The sequence below is a fragment of the Scyliorhinus canicula genome, chromosome 4, assembly GCF_902713615.1.
Source record: "Scyliorhinus canicula chromosome 4, sScyCan1.1, whole genome shotgun sequence".
Taxonomy (NCBI): domain Eukaryota; kingdom Metazoa; phylum Chordata; class Chondrichthyes; order Carcharhiniformes; family Scyliorhinidae; genus Scyliorhinus; species Scyliorhinus canicula.
Genome location: NC_052149.1, coordinates 70,494,857 through 70,513,376, shown reverse-complemented (window position 1 = coordinate 70,513,376; position 18,520 = coordinate 70,494,857). Strand labels below are relative to the sequence as shown.

The following is an 18,520-nucleotide window of genomic DNA, read 5'->3' as shown; positions in this document are numbered from 1 at the left end:
TCCAGAGTCATCTCATCTCAGACTTAAATATGGGAAACCACAGCCGGGATTCTCCAAAATCCCGACGAAGTGTTGACGCCGGCGTAAACACCAGAGTGTTTCACGTTGGCGTCAATGGACCTTTCGGCCCAGCGATTCAGTGGCCCACAGGGGGCCAGCGTGGCGCCGAAGTGCTGAACGCATCTCCGGTGCCGATGTGCGGCCCTGCACTGCCGGCGCGGGTCCGTGCACGTGCACGGTGGCTGTATCTGCGCCGGTGCATGGTGGCTGTATCTGCGCCGGTGCATGTGCGTGGTGGCCATTTCTGCATCGGTGCATACGCATGGTGGCCGTTTCCGCGCCGGCGCTGCGCAACATGGCATAGCAACACAGCAGCCCAGCGCGGAAGAAGGTAGGCCCCCCTAGATCGTGCGCACCTGCCGATCAGTAGCCCACGATCACAGGCCTGGCTGTCGGGAGGCCCCCCCCCCCTCCAAGAGTCAGATCCCCCTGCCTCATCACCAGGACGGCCAGCGTGGTCGCGGGCCCGAACTCCCGCCGGGTGGAACCACACCAGCGGAACTCGGCTGGTCGATCGCGGTGAATCGCCGCGGGGGGCCAACCGGCACCGCCCGTGACTGACACCGATTCTGCGGTCACCGGAGAATCATGTCCCAGCATCGGAGCGGCCCATGGCGGGAATTTCTGGCGTCACCAGCGATTCTCCGACCCAGCGTGGGCTCGGAGGATCCCGGACCACACATTTGTAAACTGTGCCCTTTCGCTGTAGGGCGCGTTTAACGGAAAGGTTTCTACGTGTCATTTATGGCGGGTTTTGCTGGGAGTTTCTCATCTCTAACGACTCTTAGTTCCCATTTAGTTGAATCGCGCCCCAAGTCCCATTGCGAGCGCATTTTAACTGCGTTTCCTGGTGCTCGCAGCACTGAGAAACACATGGCTGTACAATGCCACTCTAATTAAGGGGCTTCAGCAGGGAATGCGCGGCCGAGGCCATACATGGCCCCGTTTTCTACATCGAGGAGCTCCGCTTGCCGGAACGACTTAGTGTAGCAAGAGATCGGGATGCCATTTTTAAATGGTGTCCCAATCACAGAGGTCCCATACCCCCCCTCCCCCCCCCCCCCCCCCCCCCCCCCCCCCCCCCTCCCCACTCCCCCTCCCCCCCCACAATAGGCAGGTTTTACATCGCAACGTCTTACGAGATCGGGTTAGATCCTCCCTTCCAAGAGGCTCACCAGGTAGCTGGATCCCCTAGTCTCTCCCACAAGGGGAAACATTCTTCTAGATTCCAAGTTGAATATCTATCACAATACTTTCAGGAGTGACGGTGTTCCGATTGTGGCAAGTGGAAGAGTAGAGACCAATATCCTAGTCGTTTAAAACACAGTCTGATCAATCACGGAGGCTGTACACAAATCACAGTAATACAAACTTTATTTAAAATTAGCATACAAGCAAACCTACTTCCAAGTTTAAAAAAAAACCTAACCACCTTTGACACCTGAAATATTAATTCTACATTGTTATATCATTAAATATCTACACCTCCAAAAGGAGTATATTTCTTACCTCAAGCGTTCGAGTCAAAGAAAGGACAAGCCATATCCCTTTTGTTTTAAATAAAAAGTGGCCATTGTAATAATTTTTTTCAACTTTTATCACGAGAAAGTGGGTTGTGCAATACATCCCTATGGCAAGATATAGATGTCTGATGCTTACATTAAGTAACAGATTTATGTTTTGAGTATTTGACTAATGCCTTCACTCATATTTGCTGATGTCAAGTCCTACTTCACATCTATTCATTGATGCTAGATTTTTTTTTTTGATCAACTAAATGAGAGACACCTTAAAAGCACTAGGCACAATTCTCCTGATCCCTTAGATGATTAACTATATGGTGTGGTTCTGAGCCATACAGACCAGTTTGATCTTGGTTTTATTTCCCCACAAATGTATCTCAGCTGTAGCAGCAGCTTTCATGTCACACACGAAGGATGGTCTGTCCAAGAAGGAGGAAAACTTAAAAGAAAAAAAATCAGCCATGATCACCGATGTGTCCCTGATCAGTATCCAGTGACTTTTGCTGGAAGGCAGATGTTTATCGATATGATCAGGTCCAGTTGTTACGTCTTTGTTCTATGCTAAATTGTCAACCAACACTCAGATCCAGAATAGTTACGCAAGTGAAATTCTGGAGATTGCTGAACCCCAGAGGTAATGGACTTCAGCATCTTCAGGAGAGAAGAACAAGGCACACTTTTTGATAAAAAAGGATCATATCCCCAGCAAGTGCCTTGCTGAAGGGTCACTCAAGCTGCACCTCCAAATCCTTACACAGCCTGTGCTCTTGACTGGAATGAAGGCCCGGTATTCCCAAAATTAAACAGGAAAGTAATTTCTGGACTGATCATTAAATGGTTTAACAGAGCCTTTTTACTTGCATTCCTTTAATTCCCCTCACCAGACACCTAGATCATTGCACAGAACATCAACACTCTGATTACATCTCGTAGCTGTGAATGGAAGTCAGACACAACACCAGCACCAGTTGGCCAATAGGTGAAGAGTACCACACAGAGGTTCAGGCTGCAATATGAGCACTACTGGTTTACGTTTACATAAAAGTCAACAGTCTGTCTGTATACAGCATGACACATCATCTGCATATATTGTTGGCAAGAATCTAAAAAAAATTAAGCAACACATTCAATCTCCTTTAGGTTTTGCTTCCTCTTTCAAAAAAGAGTATATTTAGAACCACTCAAAACAAATGTGAATGCAGATTTTTTTTCAAAGTGTATTGACAGTAATGCTTATGTCCATCGGGAATTCCATCTGCACTAATGCCTTTCTTTACAAGATTGGAGTCTAAATCCATTACTTCCATGTAATTTACTGGATATAAAGCACTTTGGGGCAGCGGACTTCACAAGGTGCTGTTAAATGCAAGTTCTTTCCTTTCCCTCTTGCGCATTCACTTAGGACCAATCCCTTGAGCACTGGAGGTGGCTGTCTACAAAAAGTTGCAACGCTACAATACTTCATATACTTACAGAAAGTAATGTTCAGTGAGATATAAACTACGGTGATGGTAATTTGTTTTGACAAATAAATGTGCACTTGAATTCTTTCGAAAATGGAAATAATCCCATTTCACAAAAGGCAGTTCTGGAATCTTCCACAGGCATTACAAGTTGTGGTAAAATTATTGGAAGCAGGAGTCCCATCTCACCAGCAACAGAAATTCCAACAGGCACAAGTCCCCATCAAATGTCAGTCCATATACAATTGAGCAGGTTTATAGTTTTCCCAATTACACAGGGAAATTCTCATTTGACTTGTGCTGCTGGTATGGTTTCTCCCAATTCCTTTCCAATGTTACTCTTGTGCTTCCTTGCCAGCCAATCTGTAAATTTCAGTTGGTCCGTCAGCATGGGTGATCGTGGTGGTCAACTGCAGTTCCTCACCGCCGCTTATTCCAAGATCACCTAGGCAATGAATGAAACCAGAACATTATTAGGCCACCACAGAAAGATTTCTGGGCACGATTCTCTCAAAAAACTACTAAGTTCATTTGTGGCGGGTTTTCAGGGAGCTCCTGCCGGCTCTGCTGGCGAGTTCCCCACCACTATTTAATGACACTTAGTCACTTTTTTAGGGGAGTTTTTCACTGAGAGGCCCTATATCTTCCAAGACCACCACCCATCACCCCCCTTCTTTCATGGGCATGCCACCTCCCCTCAACCTCAGGTCTGGACCCTTGGCAATGCCATCTTGGCACCTGGGAACTCTTGACTGCCACCCTGGCAGTGCTCCTGCCAGCTTGGCTGTGCCACCCAGGCACGTTGGCAGTGCCAAGGTGCCCATGTCCCAGTGAGAGGTCAGGTAGCCACCCTGCATTGACCCTGACCATCCAGTGGTCTCCAATGGCCCAGGTGACCCCCTGGATGCCGTTCCACCTGGTCCACATTTGTGTGGCCGGCTGCGGCCTCACAGGGGAGGCTGGTGGATCCCGTGAAACCGATGGATCCTGGGTAAGTTCACGGAGGTTGGTTTTAAACTGGCTTCACACGCACCATTTGGCCACACCCCTTTTGGATGGGTTTCTGACTTGGATGCCTTGCAGGACTTGGGTGGATCCAGCGAGGCGTGAAGGCTGCCGGGAAGCCCACGAGAGGCTTCTCCGGCATTCACCAGTTGCACCCCGCTCAAGCGAGAGCACAATGCCGCCAGTGGATCACGCCCTCTGTTTACCGCCTTTATTTTCACTTTTCCCGTGAGACAGTGTGATCTGTGTATAAATTTTCACTGCTGCCAGGTTGAGGTGAACTTTAGGTATCTCATACTGTAGAATTGTGGTGTTCATTTGACTCGTAGGGAAAGGATGTGCCCTTAACAACATTCCAAAAATGCACTTGTGAGCACCTTCATTCAATATATTTGATCGCTGATAGTGATGATGTTGAGAATCCCCAAGAATCTGGACGAGGGGCAGGGCTGCAGTAAATCCTCATGACGTGATCCTCATTTTAAAATCTTGGGTTATGCATGGGGTGCTGGGGGTTAAAAGATGATGGCTGAAGTTTATCGTTGATTCTTGAATGCTAGTTTCTGTACCTCTTTGGTACTTGGTCATTGTTAGATTCCCGGTGCTTACTTTTTTAAAAAAGCAGAAAGTCACAAAATTATCCTTGGGATATGGGCATTTCTGGAAAGGCCAGCTTTTTATTGTTCATCCCTAGTTTTCTGATAGCTTCGTCAAGAAGCTGGTGGCATGCATTCCTCTTTGACTGCTGTAGTATATAGCAATTGGATACAATTAGTGGCATATTAGACCACTTCAGAGCCAGACTCAGCAAATTTAGTGTGGGTCTGATTACTTCCTTAAAAATGGAACCAGTTGGGTCTTTAATCTATTTTATGAAGACATTTGAGCAAGTTTCAAATATGGTAGTTTGCATCTGCGACAAATTTATATTTTCACATTTGACAGTCATATGCTAGATGCCTGACTAATATATTAGGAAGTATCTCCTTTATTCAAAAAGAACGACACATTCAATAACCTTCCAACTGGAGCTGCCTAAGGCAAATACGCAAGGTACATTTAAAATGAGGACAGGTGTTAACTGGCCAGTGTTCTTCGCTGAGGACGGGTGTTAACTAGCTAGTGTTCCTAGCTGAGGACAGGTGTTAACTGGCCAGTGTTCCTAGTTGAGGACAGGTGTTAACTAGCCAGTGTTCCTAGCTGAGGACAGGTGTTAACTGGCCAGTGTTCCTAGCTGAGGACGGATGTTAACTGGCCAGTGTTCCTAGCTGAGGACAGGTGTTAACTGGCCAGTGTTCCTAGTTGAGGACGGGTGTTAACTGGCCAGTGTTCCTAGTTGAGGACAGGTGTTAACTAGCCAGTGTTCCTAGCTGAGGACAGGTGTTAACTGGCCAGTGTTCCTAGTCGAGGACGGGTGTTAACTGGTCAGTGTTCCTAGTTGAGGACGGGTGTTAACTAGCCAGTGTTCCTAGCTGAGGACGGATGTTAACTGGCCAGTGTTCCTAGCTGAGGACAGGTGTTAACTGGCCAGTGTTCCTAGTTGAGGACGGGTGTTAACTGGCCAGTGTTCCTAGCTGAGGACAGGTGTTAACTGGCCAGTGTTCCTAGTTGAGGACGGGTGTTAACTGGCCAGTGTTCCTAGTTGAGGACAGGTATTAACTGGCCAGTGTTCCTCGCTGAGGACAGGTGTTAACTGGCCAGTGTTCCTCGCTGAGGGCAGGTGTTAACTGGCCAGTGTTCCTAGTTGAGGACGGGTGTTAACTGGCCAGTGTTCCTAGTTGAGGACGGGTGTTAACTGGCCAGTGTTCCTCGCTGAGGACAGGTGTTAACTGGCCAGTGTTCCTCGCTGAGGACAGGTGTTAACTGGCCAGTGTTCCTCGCTGAGGACAGGTGTTAACTGGCCAGTGTTCCTCGCTGAGGGCAGGTGTTAACTGGCCAGTGTTCCTAGTTGAGGACGGGTGTTAACTGGCCAGTGTTCCTAGTTGAGGACAGGTATTAACTGGCCAGTGTTCCTCGCTGAGGACAGGTGTTAACTGGCCAGTGTTCCTAGCTGAGGACAGGTGTTAACTGGCAAGTGTTCCTAGTTGAGGACGGGTGTTAACTGAGGACCGGGTGTTAACTGGCCAGTGTTCCTTACAAGTCTAATATTTCCTTTCATCCGTTGAATTAAAACAAAAGTGCTGTGATGCAAGGCAATCCATAAAATCTTTGCTTTAACTGAGCCAGAAAGGTGACATTTTCCTGTCTGGCCTGTACGAGATCACAATAAACATACAAGCTTGCCATTTGGGAAGCATACGGTTGCAAAAACAAAAGGATAAACTAAAGATTCCCTTTCAGCAATGATGCTGGAGAGAAACAAGGCTCTCAGACATTCGGCTATTGATTTAGTAGAATGGGATTACCCACCGTTTGACTGATCAGCTTCACTGTAACATTTGTGGGATGGAGCATACAGAAACATGATAGCGAAGACGTAAAGGTTCCACATGCCGTAGATGCCAGTGAAGAATGCACTGTTCACCTGCACAATGTATTCTCCCCACTTCCAGGGTCCCTCATTTACCTGAGCGGAAACATTGGAATTTGATATGATATTTGCAAGAGCTTGAAGAAAAAAAGGCATAAATGCTAGAAATGTTAAAACCAGAATCAAACGGTCAAGTGCATCTGAAACCTCTTTCTTTCTGCCCAGATGTTGTTGTACCAGTGTATTTCCAGCATTTTTGATTTTATTTCAGATTTGTAAAAACTAATAAAATCACACAGTAGTTCCCCATTTCCCCTGACGGTACAGATTTGTACTAGAATAGTATTGCTGTAAATCACGGGAACATATTGGAGAAGTTAGATAAGCTAAAAGGAGGATGAAAGCATCAGGACTAAGTTGGGCTGAAGTCTCCTCCTTTCCAGTATTAATTTCCATGCAGTTTGATGCTTTTGCTGTTGTTCATGCACTGGTAACAGAAGCAGAAATACAGACTTGTGCAACACAAAGTCACGTAGATTTGAAAATCAGTTAGATGTCTCCAGGGTTGAAGTTAATCATTACAAAGAATAATTTAACTCCTACCTGGAGATATCTAACGGCTTCTCAAATCTACATGACTTTGTGTATCAACTTCTTTGTCACGTGGCCCTTAGACAGCAACCAAGGCAGGAGAGAAACTCACGGAATGACGGAGATGCATGCAGCTAGTTGTTTTCACCCACCCAATTTAAAAACTTTCCCCTGACGTATAGAATAATTCAGGAGCTAAAAGGAACATTAGCATTATGCACTTTACATGACCGTGCAGTTGTCTAAAGCAATTCTAACTTGATGACAGTACTTAAATAAGTATGTAATACAGAGGAAATAGCACCAGGAATAGGTCCATTGCACTTTGTCCGCTTTTTGATAAAAATCATGCCTTACCTTGAACATTAGCTTCCCACCCCTGATATTGTATCAAGGAATTCCCAGTTCTTGATATTGTTAATGTCCAGAAATCTCTCATTAACTGAGCATCCACAATCTTCTGGGGTAGAGAATTCTAAACATTCACTATCTATTGAGTGAAGAGGCTTCTTCTCCGCAGTCCTAAAATGGTCGACACCTTATCCTGAGACAATGTCGAGCGGTGAGTATTTAAACTAGCTGCTTCGCGGATTTGAGTCTTTTCGGCGGGAATTCAGCTGTTGGAGTGGGCGGAGCTACAGAGTCGAGCGGTGAGTATTGAAACTAGCTGCTTCGCAGATTCGAGTCTTTTCGGCGGGAATTCAGCTGTTGGAGTGGGCGGAGCTACAAGAGTCGAGCGGTGAGTATTGAAACTAGCTGCTTCGCAGATTCGAGTCTTTTCGGCGGGAATTCAGCTGTTGGAGTGGGCGGAGCTACAAGAGTCGAGCGGTGAGTATTGAAACTAGCTGTTTCGCAGATTCGAGTCTTTTCGGCGGGAATTCAGCTGTTGGAGTGGGCGGAGCTACAAGAGTCGAGCGGTGAGTATTGAAACTAGCTGTTTCGCAGATTCGAGTCTTTTCGGCGGGAATTCAGCTGTTGGAGTGGACCGAGCTACAGAGTTGAGCGATGAGTATTAAAACTAGCTGCTTCACGGATTAAACAGCGGCCACAGGGTCTTTGGGGATAAATTTGAAGAGTGACATCACAGCAAAGCAGTGACCTGATTGGCTGGTAAGGAAAGTTCTCCAATTAGCAGTAGCTGGGAGAAATGTAACTCCTCGTGTGTTGGTAAGTATTGTGATTGGTAAGTAAAATCTTTATTCCATTCACTTATTCATTATTTGATATTACGTTTGTAATCAGTTAAGGTAAAGTGTAAAAATGGCAGGAGATCCCAGACCCGTGTTATGCTCCTCGATGCCACTGACTCCTTCATGTGCGGGAAGTGTGTCCAGCTGCAGCTCCTGTTAGACTGCATGACGGCTCTGGAGCTGTGGACGGACTCACTTTGGAGCATCCGCAATGCTGAGGAAGTCGTGGATAGCACGTTCAGTGAGTTGGTCACACCACAGATTAGGATTGGTGAGGGAGACAGGGAATGGGTGACCAAAAGGCAGAGTAAGAGCAGGAAGGCAGCGCAGGTGTGCCCTGCGGTCATCTCCCTCCAAAACAGGTATACCGTTTTGGATACTGTTGGGGGAGATGACTCACCAGGGGAAGGCAGTAGTAGCCAAGTTCATGGCACCGTGGCTGGCTCTGCTGCACAGAAGGGCGGGGAAAAAGACTGGCAGGGCTATAGTCATAGGGGATTCAATCGTAAGGGAAGTAGACAGGCGTTTCTGTGGTCGAGAATGAGACTCCTCAATGGTATGTTGCCTCCCGGGTGCATGGGTCAGGGATGTCTCAGATCAGCTGCAGGACATACTGAAGGGGCTTTGCCAGCGGAGGTGGTAGAGGCGGGCACGATAGCATCATTTAAGATGCATCTAGACAGATATATGAATGGACGGGGAACAGAGGGAAGTAGATCCTTGGAAAATAGGGGACAGGTTTAGATAAAGGATCTGGATCGGCGCAGGCTGGGAGGGCCGAAGGGGCTGTTCCTGTGCTGTAATTTTCTTTGTTCTTAATGACCCCCAATTTCAGACTCTACAGCCAGACAGTCTCTCAGCATCTAGCCAGTCAAGTATCCTAAATGTTTCATTGATATCACTTCTCATTCTCCTAAAATCCTACTGTCCTCTTTCTCAAGCTCCCCTCTTTGGACAGCCATCTCATTCCAGGAATCGAACTAATGAACCTTTGTTCACCTCATGTAAGACGAGTATATTCTGAGACGACCAAATAGTACATAATACTCCAGGTGCTGGTCCCACCAATACTTCTTATACTCAAAACACCTTTACAATAAAAGGTCTAATATACCAGTTACCGTCTCAATTTCCTGGTGTGCCTGCATGCTAAATTTGTGATTCTACACAAGGGCCCCCAACTCCCAATTCCTGCTAAGTACCAACATTTGCTAACCTCTCACCTGGTTAAAATATTTTGCTTTCTATTCATTCTTTAAAGTGAATAATTTCATGTGTCACCAAATATTGTTGCCAGTCACCTAACCAGCATATGTCCTTCCACAGTCTCTTTGTATCCTCCCCACAGCTCCTACTTAGCTTTATCTAGCTAGCCGACTTAGATTTAAAGTCGCCATAGTCCAAGATGACCATAGACTGCTTTCCACTGGAGGGGGAAGACATGACTGATGGTGATTTAACCAAAGGATCACCGCACCTCAGGTGAGGGACAAGGTTGAGAAGGCGGTGCCTTCATGAAAACCTCAACCAGTACGGGAAACTAAACCCGCGATGTTGGCCTCGTTCTGCATCACAAACCAGCTGTCCAGTCAACTGAGCTAAACCGACCATTAACTTCAATGCAGAACCAACGGAGCTGGAGTTTTTCTGAGCTGTCTAAAACGGAGCACAAATGGTGCTTGACATTTTTCTGGAATTAGTCTGGTGACAAAGACCATGTCAGGAGTTCTCCAACCACACTACCTCTGGGAGAATTTCCTCAGCCACAGGATATAGGTGATTCCGGAAAATTTGTGTCAATTTTCACTGCCATGTATGAGAGTGAATATCTTTGTCATGGCTGGTTCAGGCAGAGGGGCTGGTTTAGCGCAGTGGGCTAAACCGCTGGCTTGTAATGCAGAACAAGGCCAGCAGCGCAGGTTAAATTCCCGTTCGGGCCTCCCCGGACTTGCGTCTAGGGGCTTTTCACAGTACGGGGCTGGTTTATCACAGTGGGCTGAACAGCTGGCTTGTAATGCAGAACAATGCCAGCAGCTCCCCAAACGGGGCCGGAATGTGGCGACTAGGGGCTTTTCACAGTAACTTCATTGAAGCCTACTTGTGACAATAAGTGATTATGTTTTTATTCCTGAAGCTGAGGGAAAAGGAGATTCCCTTTTCCTCTCAATCCCACAGGATAGCTACACATGAGCAAAACGTCCACCAGCTTTGAAGACCGTGGAATATCATCAGGGGTGCAGGCATTGTTGTTTTCCATCCATTTGATTGATTGTTGCAACTCCCCCATGGATTCTACCACAGGTCACTGGAGGATAGCCTGGAGAATATAGATTGCAGTTGTGGATTCACTAAAAATCATCCAGCGGTGATGTATGGCATCGTCATCTTTAAGCAACAAAACACCATCCTGCCAATGAAGGAGATGTTGTCCATTTGACATTGGTCTATCATTGACCCGTTGCTTCACAAAAACTTTGTACATCATGATCAGCATATTATGGGATACTGTAGGCTCTCTTCCTACTAGATGTCTTTTTCCTCTGGAATTGTCTGTGTATATCAGCTTTGAGCTGTTGGAATGCGGTTTTCTTAACTTGCAATCTTTCGTTGTTCTGTCAGGCAATGAAGGCTGCTCATTTTTGTTCCGGGGGGTCACATATTTCAGCATTGTTTTCATCAAAACATTCCTGATAATGATGTTCCATCCCAATGGTCTGCACACATGAATCTAGTATAGATGACTTGATTTCATCCCGTTGTTCTGGAATGGATTTGGATGGGTTTTCAGGAACTGTATTTAGGAGCCTCTCTTCACTTCAGCCAAAATGTCTTAGGGCTGAGGCATCCCAAACAATAAAATTTTCCAGGAGGAAAGTGGAATAGAAGCCCAAGATTAGCAATGATCATAAGGAATTGCAGAGCAAGCATGATGGGCCTCATTGTCTACTTCAAATTCATGTCAATGCTTTGATCTAGGATGTCACAATGTGGTTGTGCGTTTGTCCTTCTGGCAGTTGTTTGTTATAATCAGGCTATGCTGAGTTCCTGCCAGCAGCGGATGCCATTTGCATTGGCTTTTCCCCACTTTGTTGTTGTTCCGCTCCAGACATTGGAGTCATTTCCTATTCTGGCTTTAAAGATCCCGAGATGATTGATGGGGAGTCAAGGGTCGGGGCATAAACACTGATGATTGTGGCATATTGATCAGGGCTGAGCTGTTGATGAAGTGGCAGGAGCCTTTCATTTATACAATTGGAGAGTTCTAGCGGTGCAAAGATCCTATTCCAAGATCCGGCACAGTGGCGCAGTGGTTAGCACTGCTGCCTCGCAGTGCTGAGGACCCGGGTCTGTGCGGAGTTTGCACATTCTCCCAGTGTCTGTGTGGGTCTCACCCCCACAACCCAAAGATGTGCAGGGTATTCTAAATTCATGGGGAAAAAATCCTATTCCAAATGGCAAAATCAACTCCACAGACACAAGGATCACTATCAACCTTTTTTTTTCCAATAGAAGGTGTATCCGCTTGCTTGTTCCTTCAGTTGCCCTTCCCACTGAGAGAAGTAATGTCATTTCCGAGTTTTCCAATCACACATTGATATGAGTGAAGTTCTTCTTTCTAGACTTGAGATTATCGACGAGTATTCAAAGTTTCAATCTTCAGAATTTCCTTTTTTTTTAAATTTAGAGTACCCAAATCATTTTTTCCAATTAAAGTGCAATTTAGCGTGGCCAATCCACCTACCCTGCACATCTTTGGGTTGTGGGGGCGAAACCCACGCAAACACGGGGAGAATGTGCAAACTCCACACGAACCCAGAGCCCACCCAGAGTCGGGATCGAATCTTGGACCTCGGCGCCGTGAGGCAGTAGAGCTAACCACTGCGCCACCATGCTGCCCTGAATTTCCTTTTTTTTTTTTTAAAAACCACAAAAGGTGTGATTCCCTTTCGACAAGACAACTTATTTTTGGGACAACTTGTTTTCCACCCTCGCCTCATTTTGATTGGTCAGCAGTGCCAAGAGCACATTCGTGGCAGCTGCCAGGAAAGCAAGAGGAGGATGAAGACGGCCCATGGATACCAGAGACAGGCAAGTCCAGGGGTGGGGGGGGGGTTCAAGGCTATGGTTGGCTAGAAAGACAGCGGGGGCTCTATCTTAGAGGGGGTCACTCTCAATTTGCAATGGGCAGTTCCGAACAAAAACCCCAAACCCCCTGTCCCTCACAAAAAGAGTATGGTGCGATTCTCTGACCGCGTGCGCTCGAGCGAGAGCACAACGCGGCCAGACAATCCTGGGAGAGCCCTCTCGCGGACCTCCCAGCAGCCTCCACGCTCGCAAGATTCACCCAAGTCCCACGAGGCGTCAGAGTCGGACCTCTGCCCAAAAGGGACAGGACCAAATGGTGGCCCCGGATGAGTAGGTCTTAAACCTACTCGAGACCTACTTGCTCAGGATACACCGGTCTCTCTTGATTCTCTGGTCTCCCCAGGGAGGCTGCAGCCAGACGCCGATCAGTGTTGGTCCACAAGTTCAATTCTTGGGAAAGAATCATCTCCTTAGTTGAACAATATGAGGTGTATGTATATAAGTAAATAAGAATACAAAAAACAGAAGTACCTGTATTCTGTATAGAAATATGTCTTTCACAAAGTGGTGAATTGACTGTAAGATCAAGGCCGCTCCAGCCTTACACCCTGGCACGGACTGGGGGCGGCGCCAACCCAAGCATGCGCTGTGGCGAAGCGCCAACCGATGCATGCGCAGTAGACTCACGGAACGCTCCGGCCATCGGAGACTCCTGGGTGGTCAGAGTCAGTGCAGGGTGGCCCCCTGGATCACTGGCACTGCCCAGGTGGCTGGAGCACTGCCTGGATGCCAGGGTACCACTGCCAAGGGTCAGGATCCAAGGGGGGGCCATGACCATGAAAGGAGGGTAGATTTGAAGGGTGGGGCTGTGCAAGGCAGGTGAGTAGGGGCCTCCAGGAGGTTGAGGGGTTGTGACAGGTGGGGGTCCAGGGACCCCATAGCAGGATGTCCTCACTTGGGGGATGTGGGGTAGTGCCCATACGTTTGGGGTGGGGGGGGGGGGGGGGGGGGGCAGTTGACATTGCCCACGGGTGGTGGAAGAGATTGGGCACCCTTTCAAAATGGCGGCACCATCTTGGGAGTTCAGCTCCCCAGTTCTAAATAAAGTTACAAGTCTGGGCTAAACCGGTGAGAAACTCCCCATGGTCAAAAAATTGATTAAGGGCGGGATTCTCCGGCTGTGCCTGCCCGGCAACCGGAAAATCCTGCTCACTGTCAATAGATTTTTTCATTGTACGCGCCTCGCCTGTGCCGATCTTGCAGTGGGCGGGGCGGAAGAATCCAGCCCCCAATAGTGTCATTGAAAACTCCCTGAAAAACACGCCACAAAAATCTTTTTGCGGCCTATATTGAATTTTTTAAAAAATAAAAGTGTTGCCAATTACCCATGCCAAATGTTTTATGGTGTGAAAGTGTATTATTATGGTGAATTAGGTTGGTAATATGCCTAATTGACTGTTTATTACCAATTTAAACAAGGCAGACAAGCCAATTTTGGAGCTTGGGGTCAAACATGAGTGAATGCAAAGTGCAGCTAAGTATTCAGTGACTGTCAGTTCACCTTAATGGGCCACTTGGTAAACACAAAGCTTAGTGTGGAACCAAGCCACACAAACTAAGGGTTGAAATTCAATCCTTGGTCTGTACCAGTCTCCTTGTGGCAATAAGAAGCTGCAACTTGCCAGGTTGCAATTTACTAAACAAAAAATAGTAATTGGTTACGGTTTTATGTCGACGGTACCTAATTTCTTTTAGAGCTGGAGAATTAACGGCATGATTCACCGATCGCAGGACTAAGTGTCCGCGCCGTCGTGAATGCCGTCGCGTTTCACGACGGCACAAAATGGATGCGGGCAGTAGGGATTCTGGCCCCCACAGGGGGCCAGCACGGCACTGGAGTGGTTCATGCCGCTCCAGCCTTACATTCTGGCACGGACTGGTGGCGGCGCCAACCCACGCATGCGCAGTGGCGAAGCACCAACCAATGCATGCGCGGTAGACTCACGGAACGCTCCGGCCCCAACGCAACGTGGAGTGGGGGTTCTGGGGCCGGACGCGCAACAAAGTAGGGGAGGGGGGGGGGGGGGAGAAGACCCCATTGGAGGTGTTGGTAGAGTGGGGGGCATGCTGGGCCAGGAGGTTACAGATTACGGTGGAGTAAAATTCTGCTAATGTCCACAGATGCCTCATGAATGCCCAGTCCTGAGCAGCTCAATCTGTTAGAAGTCAGATATAAACTCATTCAGCAGCAGTAGTGTCACACCACACAATGGAAGGTTTCCTCAATGTGAAGACAGGGCTCTGTCTCCACAAGGTCCGTGCTGTGGTGACTTCTACCAATACGGTCATAGACAGATGCTGTAAACATCTTTTGTGAGAAAGTATCTCAAGCTGTATAGTAACGAGTGACTTCTACAGAAAACACCAAAAAAGAGTCAATGAATATAATTATCAGAGCACAGCATCTGGTAGTTTGGCTAAAATTGATAACAACGTGAGAGCTTACACCACAGGAGGTCATTAGACCCAACCTGTTTATGCCAGCTTTTTATCCACATCAGTAAAAAACTAATCACACTATCCTGCCTGCAATATCCTCCACTTGGAATGTTTATATTTCCCTTAATCTCTCAACAGATGCGCTGGTCTCAGCAGCAAAAAAATTCTACGTTACAACACAGATAAAGATATTTCTCCATAATTCTTCACTCTCCATGACAACATTTAATTGGTGAGCTTTTACCATCAAATCCCTGACTAGAGGAAATAGTTTTGCCCTGCTTAAAAGTTTTAATCCCTCTTCAAATTTTAAAAAATCTCTTATTAACGTACTCTTAAAACTTTGATACTCCACTGGAAATAATCCCAAATATTATCAGATTTCTTGCTGTAATTACAATTCTTGATCCATGGTAAAATCCTGAGAGACCAAGTTACAGTATTGTTTCCAGTTTCCAAACAGAATTCATCCAATTTAGCCTACACTGTGGTCATCATACACGGACTAACCTTGAAACTCGGAAAAGCTGATTGATGAACAGGCCCCAAAAAGGTAAAAACTCAAGGCCCCCAGATACAAATCGGGGGAAGTGGGAAAATGGCAAAAGGAGGCCCAAAGTTTACTGATGGGATCAGGAGGAACACTGCTGTTCCATGTCGAAGCTCACTTTTTTGAAAAAAAAAGGGATTTTCCTGTCGCTCCCACCAGAGGGATCATCCAGTTGTGCCAACGGCAGCCCCTTCCCTCCCCAACACCACAGGTTCCCCAGCAGTAGAGGGTGCGAACAACTGGAAACCCCTTTGACATCAGTGGGATTAGAAGACCCTGCCGTCAGCCAATGGGGAATCCTCGGCGCAAAGCAAATTGTGAGGGGTGCGGAAAATCCCACCCATATTTTAAGCTTGCCTGCCTGGGGGCCTTCTGACCATCGATCTGGCTTCAGGCAGCTATGGCCTGGTGGGAAAGCCTCGGATTAAAATTGAATGTCAGGCCCTGCTAAGATAATCAGAGCCCAGTCTGCATCTTGCTTTCCTCCAGTTGGTCGAAATACCCTCGCAGCTCAACATTAGAACATTGTTAAAATTCCACAGTATCTGAAAGACCCATTAAATGGGTTATTGTTTACCTGACTTATAATGAAGAATACAATAGTCATGGCAGCACATGTCAGCGTGACAAGCATCAGGAACTTGAACCGAAAGATCAGCCCCTGAAAAAAAAAAGTGATTACAATCAGCAAAATCTCCAGTCATCATGAACTGATAATATGCCCGCTGATATTGTAACGCGTTTTTTCTTCATCAGTTTCAAAGCTGCAGTTCCAGCCCTTACCCACTAGAAAACCCATCCTCAGCCTGCTTCCAACCTTTAATGGAGACCAGCAGTGACTCCTGCCAGCCTCCGGATGTACCGTGTGGGGGCGGAGAATCCCGGGCACTCTGGCTGGAATCCAGAAATACATATTTAAATGAGTTTACAGACTTTGAATATGCATATCTGGCTTACGCCCATGAACCAGGTTGCGTCCGGTGCCACGAATATTGCGGTCCGTTTGGCGCCTGCCACAAACCCCGTTTCGGGGCTCTCCCGTTATTCTCTGGGAATAGCGGGAAGTGGGCCGGGCACAATGTTGGGGTGGGGGGAGGGAATCCACCGGTCTGTATATTATTTCCCAATTCCATGCCCATTTCTTTTGCAACTTCCTGTTTGAACTCTCCAATCATGTTCCCACTTTTCCCTCTCACAGCACTAAAACCATCCTATCAAAGGGCGCGATTCTCCGGAAAAATTTCTAAGTGTGATAGCAAGCTGCACTTGCTCAGCTAACCCCAGCCAGCTCACAACAATGGCGCAAGGAGACTGGCCCCAAGATTCATGGATGCAGATCTGGAGAGGTTCCTAGACGCTGTGGAGGCCAGGAGAGATGTCCTGTTCCTATAGGGTCCCGGAAGGTCTGCCAGGCAGCCAGTGCAGTCTGAGATGACGTGGTGGCAGCTGTGAGTGCGACCAGGAGGACTGGCCTCCACCTCAGATGTGCATCCCAGGGACACACCTGGACATAGCGGTAGAACTAGGAGGGCAAAGCACATCGAGGATCAGGGAGGACAGCGGGGGGGGGGGGGGGGGGGGGGGGGCAGCACCATCGGGAGGGTGGGGAATTGTAAAACACAATGAACGCCCTTGTGCACAACTAGTATGATGCTGCTGTCATTTTCTTCTGCAATGTGTGCCGTCCTCCAAATCCTTGGTCCATCTCTCCAGGCCACCCCCTCTCCCGGTAGCACTCATCCACCCTCCGGCTGTGGACATGCCCCCACAGCTATGTCCCATTCCCTGGGTGTTCGCATGTTGGCTACTGCGTAAGTCGTGTTGCCTCCTTCAGTGTTCAAGCACAGTGTTCATGCATCATGGTGTGTTTGGGATGCCAGGCAATGACTCCCATATGGCCCGCCCACCCACAGGAATCCAATTGGGTTGTGTGAAGTGCTCTCTTAACCACGATTGCCAATTCCCTATTAGCAGTAGCTTTCAGCCACATATCCAGAGGTCTCAGTATTCGATGGGTCAGACGGGCAGTGACAGGAGTTGCCCCCAGAATGGGTACACGATCCAGGTGGTGGCGCCACGCATGGTTCACAACACCAACCCGCCCCCCCCCCCCCCCCCACCAACTCCTCCCACCCACGGCAGCACACCCCAGGGGAGGGTCTCCCACCCCCCGCCGAAGTGCCACCAGCCCCCGCTGAGCACTGGGGTAGCAAGCACAGCGCTGCCATGCTCTTTGCCTGTGAGCAAACATGGCTACTCACCTCCTCTTCTCCCCGTAGAAGCTCTCCTGCCAGGTTTGTGTTTTTCAAAAGGGGAGTACTAATCGGCGAAAGTGTGACCACTTGCTGGGGAGGCTGCTGAACATGGGGTGGCTCCCGTTAATTGTATGGAAATTGGGCAGAAGTGGAGATAATTGGTTTCTCGCCTTGCTATGGCAAGATCCTGATTTCGCCTAAAGGAGCGGGCCGGTTGCATCGCAAACTGTTTGGCACCTGGCACAGTTCTCATTTTCTGCCTGTCCTGCTATTCTCCAGCCTCGTTTCGCTCGAGCGAGAGTGCAACAAGGCCGAAGAATCGCACCCAAAGTTTCAGATGAGTTAATTGTGACTATGACCATTGTGCATTTTCTTCCTTGTCCTTTCTTCAACCTTCAGAGTTAACCACCCTTCCCCAATGCCTCTCCTCCTTATCCAGCTCAGTGTGGCTCTCATCAGAGGTAATGAAACACAGAGTACCTAGGCACGGGGCACTGACCAATGCATTTGTGGGGGGGGGGGGGGGGGGGGGGGGGGGTGTATCGGTGAGCTCCAATCAAGAGCCTGATATGAGCCTCTCAGCAGGCAATCCAAAGCATCTCCAGAAATAGCTTCTTGTCCCACCATTACACAGTTATCTCCAATCATGCAAGCATCCATCCTAGATCCACCTTTGTCTTAGCAACATCTCCCACACACATGGAGGCAACTCCATATGCATGCTCTTGATACCCATGTCTATTTCTCTACCACCCCTCTCAACCCTTTCACTACTTGTTCAATTCATTCATCCCATTAAACAATGGGAAAACCATAGCTATAGTTTTC

The 18,520-nt window shown here is 47.8% G+C and overlaps 1 protein-coding gene across 1 annotated transcript in view; it reads right to left on the bottom strand.

Annotated features, from left to right (window-relative positions):
* Nucleotides 1-1,416: 1,416 nt before the first annotated feature.
* wls (Wnt ligand secretion mediator) overlaps nt 1,417-18,520 on the bottom strand; it is an 84,232-nt gene continuing 67,128 nt past the window's right edge. Inside the window, exons 10-12 of the mRNA XM_038794414.1 lie at nt 16,015-16,098; nt 6,461-6,617; nt 1,417-3,491 (exon numbers count right to left, since the gene is read on the bottom strand). Coding sequence (XP_038650342.1) covers nt 3,382-3,491; nt 6,461-6,617; nt 16,015-16,098 — 351 coding nt within the window. The 3' untranslated portion in view covers nt 1,417-3,381. The remainder of the gene's footprint in view (nt 3,492-6,460; nt 6,618-16,014; nt 16,099-18,520) is intronic.